Source organism: Coffea arabica, chromosome 6e (assembly GCF_036785885.1).
Source record: "Coffea arabica cultivar ET-39 chromosome 6e, Coffea Arabica ET-39 HiFi, whole genome shotgun sequence".
NCBI lineage: Eukaryota > Viridiplantae > Streptophyta > Magnoliopsida > Gentianales > Rubiaceae > Coffea > Coffea arabica.
This window is the reverse complement of record NC_092321.1, coordinates 53911437-53923701: the sequence shown is the minus strand read 5'-3', so window position 1 is coordinate 53923701 and position 12265 is coordinate 53911437. Positions and strand designations below refer to the sequence as shown.

At 35.8% G+C, this 12265-nt stretch overlaps 1 protein-coding gene and 1 pseudogene across 1 annotated transcript; one reads left to right on the top strand and one right to left on the bottom strand.

The window, feature by feature from the left end:
• Positions 1-523: 523 nt before the first annotated feature.
• LOC113696785 (uncharacterized) lies at positions 524-3865 on the bottom strand. Its single transcript, XM_072056275.1, has 6 exons — positions 3285-3865; positions 2220-3201; positions 1830-2042; positions 1372-1532; positions 1189-1288; positions 524-1099 (listed from the first exon to the last, which is right to left on the bottom strand). Exons 1-6 carry the CDS (start codon positions 3863-3865, stop codon positions 524-526), a joined length of 2613 nt encoding a protein of 870 aa, XP_071912376.1.
• Positions 3866-7541: 3676 nt separating this feature from the next.
• LOC113694626 (NAC domain-containing protein 30-like) lies at positions 7542-8399 on the top strand (annotated as a pseudogene).
• The last annotated feature ends 3866 nt before the right edge of the window (positions 8400-12265 follow it).

The window sequence follows — 12265 nt, the reverse complement described above, 5'->3', positions numbered from 1 at the left end:
GTTGGATAGTTTTTATGTTTGGTCTGAAATGATTTGCACATTCTGTACGTTGCCAATTGTTCTCCCCAAATCATAGCCTCAGTTGCCAATTGTTCTCATGCCATTAAAAGAAAAATCATTCCAATACCATTTTTATGAATAAGACTGACGATTACTAACCAAGACTAGAAATCCAAAAACTGGACCATGGGAGTATCAATGAAGAAAGGCCTTAAAGAGGCAAATTAATACACAAGTTTTAACTAATAGCACCAAGTCTTTTATCACATCTGTCAGAAGGCTTAACATGACACCGAGAGCACTAAACTCAAAGCTTTGTAAATGCCTTCAAAACTAAGAATGTCGGTCATATTAGTAAAATACAAAAAAAAAATGCAAAACCCATCGACAAAAGGAAATAAAGCCTAGGCCTAGCAATTGAAACAGAGAAGAATAGGACCAGTAAGCTTTAAAGCTATAAAAGATTCTAAATCAGATTATATTGGGACAAATCAACTTCAATCCCGAGTCCATTCTCACGAACCTAACTAATTTCCTCATTTTCATTCTCAACAACAGGATTGCCAACATCACTTTGCAAATATGTCTCAACATCCATGGTTGTGCCCATGTTATATCCAGCTCTTGCAGTGGTAGAGATAACCACTTGCCAATCCTTATTAGTTGGATCTTCCACATAAAAAACCTGTGATGCTTGTGAAGCGAGTATAAATGGCTCAACATGAGGCCTCACGTTTGCAAAATTGACTAAAGTAAACCTATCAGCATCTTGTTTCATTCTCGAACCATTTGATATCCAATCACATTCGAATAACACCACCCGACGACCTCCGTAAATTAATTCAATCATATTTTTCAAGATGCCGAAGTAAACTAGTTCACTCAAAATTGGATTTTGATCCCTTATACTTGTAAAACTGGATGTTGTTGCATTGACTGTAACGCCACTATTCTGCGTTTTTCTTTTCTTCTCAACTTCTTTGGTGTGAAACCGAAATCTATTAACAGCATACCTGTCATGTTGGATTCCAACAATATCTGGACCTTTAGCAAGGAACCTCAACTCTCTCAACACCGAAACAATTTGAGGAAGTTCTAACTTGTCATTTTTAAAAAAAAAAAAGAAGATGAAACTATATTTGAAGTCCTACAATTCAAATTGTACTTAATATTCAGAATTTTACTTACATGTTCAGCAAACCAACACGCAAAATTTTCGCTGTGCAAGCGCTCTTTTAGATGCTGTGGAACTTGAGGATATCCTTCTTCTATCAATCTACGATGCTGCCTAGAAGTACATGAGTCAAAATTTTAATCATACATTGAATTCTACAATAAAATTTTAATGCATCAAGTTGTAGTTGAACTTACTCTATGTAAGGTGTGACTGCATCACAGTTAAATAAAATATACTGATGTGCTTTACTCAAGATATGAGCATCAAAGACTGTTGGCTTGCCCCTCCCCAAAGGATGTCCTGATTCAGAGAATATATCTAAACCATCTTCAATTTCCTTATGTACTTCTTCATTCTGCTTGGACGATTGAATTTTGTCTCAACATAGTCCGCAAGATACAATGAGCAAAAGTTAATGCATTCTTCTGCCAAGTAGCCTTGAGCAATCGAACCTTCAGGCCTACTTTTATTTCGAACATAAGATTTTAATGTTCCTAAGTACCTAAAGTATCATCATTCCAAACTCTCTAATTAGTTCCACAAATCAAAGAAAGCAAAAAAGGAATAAACATTTAAGGCATAATGAGAATTACAAGCAGTACCTCTCTATAGGATACATCCAACGATAATACACCGGCCCACCTAATTTTACTTCAGTTGCCAAATGAACAACTAAATGCACCATGACATCGAAGAAGGTTGGTAGGAAGCATTTCTTAAGATCGCAGAGTATGACGGCAATTTCACTTTCCAAACGAACCACATCTTGAGAACAAATAACTTTAGAACAAAGCTGCCTGAAGTATCTACTCAATCGAATCAAAGGATAGCGCACTGATTTTCTCAAAGCTATAGGCATCAATTGCTGCATTAGGATATGATTATCATGACTTTTAAGCCCTGAAATTCTTGGTGGTTTTACTCGAACACATCTTGAGACGTTAGCTGCATAACCATCTAGAACTTTCACCTTTTTTAGCACATTGCAAAACATATTTTTCTATTTTTTATCCATTGCAAAGGAAGATGGAGGTAAGTACACCTTTCCAGGTTCTGTCTCAATGGGATGCAGCTCTTTTCTTATTCCCATTTCTCTCAAATCACGACGGGAATTGTAATGGTCCTTTGTTTTATCCTCAGTGTCCAGTAATGTTCCCCAAATGTTTTCACAAACATTCTTCTCAATGTGCATGAAGTCAAGATTGTGTCTTAAGACATTATCTTTCCAATATGGCAAGTCAAAGAAAATACTCCTCTTTTTCCAATTGAAAGGCAGCTTCGGATTACCTTTCACAAGTTTTCCAAATTTAATTTGCAAGTCTCCCAATTCACTCACAATCATATCCCCGGTTTGCAAAGGTGGTCGCTTTCCATGTTCTTCGGTGCCATCAAAGATTTGGGCTTGCTTTCTAAATTTATGCTTACTATCGAAGAATCTCCGATGACCCATGTAGCAATATTTGAAACTATGAGTCAACCGTCGTGCATGAGTGAACTTGTGACAAACAGGACAAGCATATTCACCTTTAGTGCTCCACCCAGATAACATTGCATATCCAGGGAAATCATTAATGGTCCAAAACAGAGCCGCATGCAGTTGAAAATTTTCTTTTTGGGATGCATCATAAGTTTGAATGCCAAAATCCCACAATTCGGTCAGTTCTTTAACTAGAGGCTGTAGATAAATATCAATATTATTCCCAGGAGAGGATGGTCCGGGTATTAACAAAAACAACATGAAGTACGGTTGCTTCATACACATCCACGAAGGTAAGTTATATGGTATTAAAACTACAGGCCAAGTACTGTGTGTAGAACTCATGTTGTTGAATGGATTAAACCCGTCAGATGCCAACCCCAATCTAACATTTCGACAATCCTTAGCAAATTCTGGATGTAGATGGTCGAAAGTTTGCCAAGCTAGAGAATCAGCTGGATGTCTCATACAACCATCTTTTGTACGTTTTTCCTCATGCCATCTCATTTGAGATGCAATTTTAGAAGACATAAATAGTCTTTGTAATCTAGGTTTTAACGGAAAATGCCACAACACTTTTTGAGGAATTTTCCTTTTTTCCCTAGTTGGATCATTTCTGAGGCAACCCACCTAAGCTCATTACATGTTTCGCATGAAGTTCTTTTCTTAGCACTACCCCAATAAAGAGAACAATCATTAGGACATGCATCGATCTTTTCATAACCCAGCCCCAATGTATTCATCAATTTCTCAGCCTCATAGTAAGAAGACGGCAAATTAGTCATGGCCTCCGGAAATGCTTCTCTCAACAGCTCAACAAGCATATTAAAAATCTTGTTACTCATCTTACCCAGGCATTTTAGGTGAAGCAACCGAATAATGAAAGACAATTTCGAGAAATTTTTGCAACCACTGTACAAATCCTGTTGAGAATCATCAATCAATTTGTAAAATTTTTCAGCCTCTGAAACAGGAATGTCCCCTTCTCTATTCAATTCATTTGTTCCATGTGGTATCCCAAATACATCATGGACCAAGTCTTGCATGTCATTAGTCCCATTTGAAACCCCAATTGATGTATTTTCAGAATTAGATGTGGCTTCATTGTAGTTTGAAAGTTCTCCATGTGCTATCCAATTATTATAACCCTTGATAAATCCTACCACTTTCAAATGATCATATGCTTCCATTTTTGTCACACAAACACCCATGCCGCAATCTTTGCAAGGACACAAAATCTTTCCGTCACAACTTGATCTAGAAAATGCGAAGTTTAGAAACATTTGAAGTCCTGTCTCGTACTTTTCACTTGTTCTTGGAAAATCCATCCATCTTTTATCCATACTTTTAATATAAATAAATGTCCTCCAACGAGCTTCCAATAGCCTACTTTTTAAACTCAGGTCGTGGCTTACAAGTCCCTAATTTCAAGTTCAAGAATTTACAGTCTACTAAATCAAGCAGCCATCAAATAAAGGAAATCAACAAAATGCAAAATTTCTCAACAATCTATAAAAACAGAATTTGCAAGTAAGCGGATAGAAATTTTATTTACCTAATAACAGAAAAAAACCCTTCATACCAACTCTTGCGCTCACGTCTTCGCAAAATTCCTAAGTTCAATCTGAAATGTCAATGGTTAAACAAACACATGAGCGTGAAAACTAAAGGTGAAATTCAAGAATTTGACTAAATTTCCACCAAAGTATACATACATCTTTGGTGTGTAGTGATTAATTTTATAAATCATCTCTTTAGAAAGGCATGCAACTGACGGCATAGGTAATTGGAAAAAAGAATGACAGAAAAGTCCCCTAGCTTCTAATCATGCCTATGAAGATCCTTATGAACATGTCAAAATACTTTGACCCAACTGCATCAATGTCTCTATCTTATTAATCTAAAAGTCCCCTTTTTTGTGCTCAAAATTTGCACTATAATAGACTGATCAAGTGCAGAAGACACTTAGTACAAGCGTTATACTATATATTTCAAGCAACTCACGTACTGATTAGACAGACAATTTAAAACAGAAAAATGCTGTAAAGATGCAAGTACTACATAGAATTTAACATAGAAAAAAGCAATAGTGATATAAGTGATACCATTGGGTGAAATATGCACTTAGCCGGAGGACCACCTTTGTGGCAAAAGCCAAAAGGCAGCGAGGGTTACCTTTGTTATGCAAATTTTGTGCCTCACATTGGCGGTCCATTATCTGCATCTTAATTTTCTTTGGGCTTACATAGTCACGGTTTCCCAATTCTGTCACCAGAATAATTTCCTGCTAGGCATATATAGACCATGGTCCTTGTTTCATTTATTTATATCGAACTTGTTGCTGAGTGTTCATGATTACGATAAGCAATGCAATTTGGTTGAAGCTCTCTATTCACAGTTTTACTTAACCGTCCCCATCACCAAACAGAACTAGCTGCCTAAACAAACTTCAATTACAGCTAGGTTTCATAGGAAAAAATGAAAAACAGGGGGAATTGACTTTTTATCGAACAGGTTTTGGGCAACATACTAATCACGCATGGACACTTTGTTAGCTAGCCTATGTACAATTATGGCATGACAATAGAAAAAATGTAACATGGACATAAAGATCAATCTCCTCAAAAAATACGCAATCCAATTGAACAAATTTCCTCAAGTTTTCATCTCCATTGCAGCAAAAGAAAAAGTATCCAACACCGAGTTGCTATTAATGCTACAATTAGATAGATATCATATTTAAATCTTTCAATAATCTTAAATGAGGACAATATAACTCAACTAGCGACAGCTCAGGCCAAGAATCTTTACTTCTCAGAAAAAAATTTCCAAGTTGCAGGACAATACAATTTCCTCCTTTTAATTCTGATTACCTTAATTTCCAAGTTACAGGTAATTTCTTGACAACGAAATCAAACATAAGAGCTTCATTGTGCTTACCACTTCGATTTTGGAACAACATTTGCGTGCCTGAAGTATCTTCCAGCTTTCCTAATGTACAGCTCCGATCTTCTAATTTTACTCCCTGCCTGCCCTTCCAGATGTCTTAGCCGAAGGATTTAAAGTTGAGGTTAGAAAAGATGAAGATGGTTGTTTGCGGAGATAGCTTGACTAACATTCTGGATTGGCTGAGATAGATTGTATGCGGAGAGGTGAGAGAGATGAGAAGAAGAAAACTTTCACCAAGTCCTTTTGCTGGCAAAATGAAACTTCAGAGTACTTTACCAAGTGTCTGGAGCCAAATTAAAACGATGTCATTTTCTGTCTTTTTTTTTTCTCACATTTTCCCAAGTGTCATGATAGGTAGTCTAAAGGCACATTATTATTTTATATCATGATAAAATAAAAAAATTATAGTACATATTATTGAGTTGGTTAATAAGTGTCATGATACATTTGGTATAACGACACAAACTGACAAGTGTCCTTATAGACATGTCAGGAAAGGCCATTTTTGTTGTAGTGTGTGGATAGAGATGGTTTTGTACTATATTCTATCAAATCCTCGCAGGTTTGTCACATTTCAATTTGTTTTCTTCACTATTAGTGAATAGTGTTTCACCCCTTCTTATCATATGATATTGTATTTATATACCAACAAGCTTCGCCAACAACAACGTTCAACCAACACTTGAGGCTGATCGGATGCACTTTTCTCATTTTTAAGCTGTTCTCTCTTTCTCCTGACCAATATCTTCATCAAATACCCCAATCCCAAGAACTCTCCCTCTCTCCTCCCCCCCTCCCTTCTCTCAACTTCCAAGAAGAAGAAGAAGACAAGGTTCAACTTTCTGGTTAGTGTTTACAATGTGAATAAAATGCTTGCCATTAGTTATGCTTTCTTGATCTGCTTGTTCTTGTCCTTCGCATGAAAAACAATAAAGAATCGGAATATGGTTCTTTTTGCGAGTAGTCTATAAGCCACTAGTGTCTCTCTTCTAAGATGAACATGTGGGCAAATGGTACTTGAGTTAATGATTGCTCAAATATGATGAATCCATCCATGCATGTCGTGGATTGGATGTAAATTAATACTATACTGAAAGGTTCTTTCTTCCAACACTAAACTTCACCTCAGTTCCTCGATCATTTGCCATTTTGGTTTCTAGCATATTCGAAACATGAGGTGGAAGATGCCACGCAAAAGAGAAAAAAAAAAAAGAAGAAGAAGAAAATGAGGAAATATTTTGATCTTTCTAAGTAGCATCATAGATTCAAGGGTTGGTCCATGAACAATCGTTTCTGCACATTTTTTGTGTAGCATGGTGGGTGTGAGAACGTTTTCTGCAGTCCAAGCCATGAGCTTGAGTGGAATGCACTCAAAGAAATGAACATGCTTGTTGCCTACAAAGTCCGTTTTTGCGGCCGGCCACTTTTGTGTTCAATAAACTTGCCTAACTACGTGCAAGAAAGGTGATTGGGCTAGGTTTAGCATGAAAATATCTGTGTTTCTTGGTGGGATCCACTGCTGGTCTGCCATTTCTCTAATGTATACCATTGGCACACATGAAGTACACATTTCTTGGGTCCCTCCCTAAATGAGATCATCATCATCATGGCCTTGTGCTCACGGATGGATATGAATCATGGCAAATTTAGAAAACATGGTTTTGTGCAAGTGTAAAACACACTCAGTGAGCTTTTCAGCTCCCAAAGTTGCTTTCTTGATGTTAAAATAATCAAAAGGAAAAAATATCTTCAAAGAGCTCATTACTTAGGAAAGTATAATCAGAATTGCTTTTGTTTTGTAAGTCCCTTCTTCTTCTTCTTCTTTTTTTTCGAATATTGCCCTTCCAAAATCAAATCATACTTCAATTCCTATGGTGGTTCATAGCTGCTCTAGTGAGAACTTATTGGTTGACTTTGTTTTCTAGGATAAGTTAATCAATGGAGATGGAATCATGTGTGCCTCCTGGATTTCGATTTCACCCTACAGAGGAAGAGCTTGTTGGATACTACCTCAATCGGAAGGTTAATTCATTGAAGATCGATCTTGATGTTATTGTTGACATTGATCTCTACAGGATGGAACCATGGGATATACAAGGTATTTGATGACTTTAGACATCACATTTTTTAACAATTACGCAAATCGTATTGCACTCAAATAAGAAATACAGCTGCATTTTCTACTCCCTAACAATAAATCTATATATCTTAGAGTTTAAGAGTCATGACAATGTGATAGTTTTCTCCCAAAAAAAAAGTGATTTTACTTTTCAGGTTTTTATTTGTTTTAGTAACAAAGCTTGTACCATATACATGAAAATCAGGTACAGAGTTCGAAATACATCCGACTTTGTAAAATTTTTATTAAAAAAAAAAAGGAACAGATGGTTTAACATATTGAGATTATTATGGCAAACATCCAACTAGAGCAAATTTTGCATAAATCTTTTTTTGCATGGTTTGTTTTGTTTAATGTAGTTGTATTTTCTGATTTACAGATCGGTGCAAATTAGGATATGAAGAGCAAAATGAATGGTACTTCTTCAGTCACAAGCAGGAAATATCCAACAGGAACCCGAACCAACAGAGCCACTGCTGCTGGATTTTGGAAAGCAACTGGAAGAGATAAAGCTGTGATCTCAAAGGAAAAAATTGTAGGAATGAGGAAGACTGACTGGATCATGCATGAGTATCGGCTTCAAACATCTGAGCAAGGACCTTCTCAGGCAAGTTTTTGAATCGACTTTATCAAAATCCAAATTATTCCTGCAAAATACTAAAGTTTCACGCTAGAAGTAAAAGGAAGAAAAAACTGCGGCTGCTTTCTTGAATGCAAATTAATTATTATGCAAGTCCATACTTGAAAAAGGGAGCAAAGGATTTAAGCTTTTGAAAAGTTGGATTTTTTGATTGAATCGTAACTTTGGTCAAGAGAGGCCATAATGTTCTTTTATGCATGCGAACACGCACAGAAAAGTGTCACATATGTGAAACTGCATGTCTATTTACGGTACAGTACGACAACATTGGAACATTGGATGATTCATTTCCCATCTTTGTGTCCCTTTGATACAATGAACCTGCACATATCTCATCTTTTTGCATGTGTTTTAAACGTTTCAAAATGTTTTTATTTGTTCTCATGAAAGCTACGGTTTAACAGGATTTCCAACCAAGTAAAAAGTCTTGCTCGATGTGCACCAAATTACCTTTTGCTCTTTCATATGTTTATAAAAACTATGGTGAAGTCACATATAGCTCTGGTGGAATATACTCATTATAGTCAAAACATTAAATGTCATTCATTTTTCTAGTAGAAGTTGAAATATTCGAGTGGATCCTTCATTTGAACTCAAAGTTTTTTGGTTTTTTCTATTAATTACTGTAATATCTTCTGTGATTCAATGTTAATGAGATCAGATATAATGTTTTTAAAACAATACCAGAAATTTTTCCAAACGATTCGCTTTCTAAACCTCATCATCACTTTTGGCCCCCACTTAAAACCAAATAAAAGCTGGATTACAATTAGAACCTACAAATTAGTGACACTAAAACTCGTTAGAAGGATGTTGTTTGGACTAAAATCTAACTAGGATGTTGATATTGCAGGAAGAAGGATGGGTTGTTTGCAGAGCATTCAAGAAGCCTTGTCCAAGTCACAAGCAAGGTTTTGAAGCCTGGAGTAATGCCTACTACATGAGAGAAAATGGAAAATACCAGCCTCCATCATTTCCTGACAAATCAATTACTTCAATGCATGCTGTCAATCCGATTTCAATCCATGGGGTTGATTTTCAGCAAGTTCCCTTGCGGGCAGATCATCATGAACTAATATCCAACCATGCGGCCCGTTTTGACAATCAACTCATTGAAATTCCACAACTTGACAGCCCTTCTATTTCAACAAGTTTGGCAACAAAAGATCAGGTTTTTGAAAGCGGTAGTTTAGTCAATGAAGATGGCGAAGATGTGAAGAGCAACATATACTGCCAGCAGTACAATGATTGGAAAGTTTTCGATAAGCTACTTGTTCAACAAGTGATTGATCCATCAGCTTCATATGCATGCCAAAACCAGCCTGTGTTAATACCCCGGGATGATGAATTGTTGCTTGGATGCTTTACTGACTTGTAGGTAACTAAGATTGGAATGCAACCAGGGACAGGATTCAAAGACAAATAGATGGTACTATTAAACAGTATCGTCCACTGAAAAAGTTTGATTAACAGCATACTTTTCTGGGTTGGCTAAGAAAGCCAACTCCACGCTTTTGGAAATCTATGGATAGGCATGACAAAGGAAGAACATGTGGAAGGAAGTCTTACTCAAATCTGGAGTGGAATTGTTGCTAACTTTGCCTTTCAATATTTTTTTTCTCTAAAATTGTGAATTTTTCTTGCTGGATGTAATTGTATACTTATATTGCTTTGCTGATTGTGTTCTACAATGTCGTCATACTAGGTTAATTTTTGGCTAATTTTTGCTTGCCCTTAAAGTGTGGAATATTTTAGCCTTCTTAATGTTCAATTGCAATTTTTTCACCTAAAACAACGGATCCATTTTCTACTAGGCGTTTGATTACAGCCATCAACCTCCAGTCCATGCATGTCCTGGTCGAATTAGCTTTGTTTGGTATTTGAACCTGTATACTCTACCAAGGGTATTTGGAGAAAGTTTGCTTCATGCATGGTTTATAGATGGCAAGCCTTGGAGTAAAAGTCAATAAACTAGGCAATGATTGATTGGAACTTCAAGGGACAAAACCTTTGATGTCTTTGATGTCTAATAAAACCCCATACTTTTTCCCAGGATTCCCTAAGGCTACGTTGGGGAAATTCTATTAATGTAAGGGAATTAAAATATCCTACTACATTTGTGATAGCAAGGGACAAAACAAATACCCTGTTACTACAAGGAAAACCATTAGCAGCGTCTCACATTGGTCGGAGCAGTAAAGTGAGTTAATCATAGGAGTTTTCTAGTAAATGCTGTAATCTTAAGCCTGAGAATTTTTCAAATGGTTTTTCAACGGGTGCTCATGGATACTTGTTAATATATTTAAATTCTATTTAACCTATTATATTCATATGCATACTAATAATTATTATTTTCCCTTACATTTATATACTTTAATTAATTTTTACTTCCTAAAAATTTAACATTTGAAGTACATCTTATCCATTATCCTAAATATCTAATAAGAACCTGTTAGACAAGCGCCTGTTAGATGGACTCTTTCTCAAATTAAGTGATTGAAGATTCTAGATTAGTGTATCTAGACACACACACCCGTTAATCTCTCATTCTAGAATTAAAAATCGAGAGAACCTAAAATTCTAGTTGTCCTTTTGGTATCAAGGACAGGCAATGGCTGCTGCCGTCAAATGTCCATATCCATCCACCGTCAACGTTAGTAACTTTGTGTCATTATAATTAACAAAAGAATACTACCGAAGTTGGAGGACCAAAATGGTTGCACTCATTGAGAGTCAAGACTTTTATGGATTAATTAATGGAGAATGGCCGACGCTATGTCAAACTATAACTATTTCACCTTGGATGTTAAAACTGTCAACGACAAGAAGGACGTAAAAAATCCAGATTTTATCCTATGGAGGAACTTAGTGTTGTAATATAATAGGTATTTCAAAAGATTCTCTGTCTTGTGGATTAAGTTGGACTCTTTTAAAGCAAAAGATTTTACTTAAAGAAATGTGACTTTTATCCTATTATCCATGACAAACGTAAAACCTTTGATTGCTATTGCTAAAGATTAGCAACAGATTGATTTTTCTTAAAGATAGAAATGTTCCAAGATTTCCTCAATATCTTCTTGGTTGTTGACCTCCTAAATGTTAGGAAATTATCCATTGTTTTGTCACTTAAAACTCAACTTTCCAAAGATAATGTTTTTATCTGCAAGACCAACAAATAAGTTTTATTCCCATGTTCCTATATATTAGCAATAACTAGCAAGAATTATCAGGCCTTCAACGGCTCTTTCTTGAAAATAAAATTTTATCCATTTCTTAACATTAGTTCCTGAGGTCTATAAATAGCTTTTATCCTTCACAAGACAGAATATACCACTGAATTTGTAAATTCCTCCCTCTCCTTCAACGGCTCTTTCTTGAAAATAAAATTTTATCCATTTCTTAACATTAGTTCTTGAGGTTTATAAATAGCTTTTATCCTTCACAGGATAGAATACACCACTGAACTTTCTAAATTCCTCCTTCTCCTCTTAGCTCTCAATTCTATCCACTTCCTCTACTGTTAGATTAAACTTTGCTGTTTCTAATCCTTCTTGCTATCAACAAAAAGAAGGCTTGTTTAATTTTTGGAAAACATTTCAGTGTCCCTAAAATAGTTTCTTAAAACAGTGCTATTTAGCATGACTTAAACTTGATCAAATTACGTCTTCAATATTGTTAGCATTGTTCGGCTTTTTTATCAACAATCTAAGAAATTATGGCCTTCGACAATTTTAGCACATTGCATCCATCATCAGTATATCGCATCCATCATCGGCATATGTTGCAGTCATGCTGCCATTAGCTAAACCTTTTCTAGACGTCTCCAAAATTGAAGTTTTTGTTAATAAAAATTTCAAAAGGTTGCAAGAACGTATATACTCACTTCTCGACATCTATGGAGTT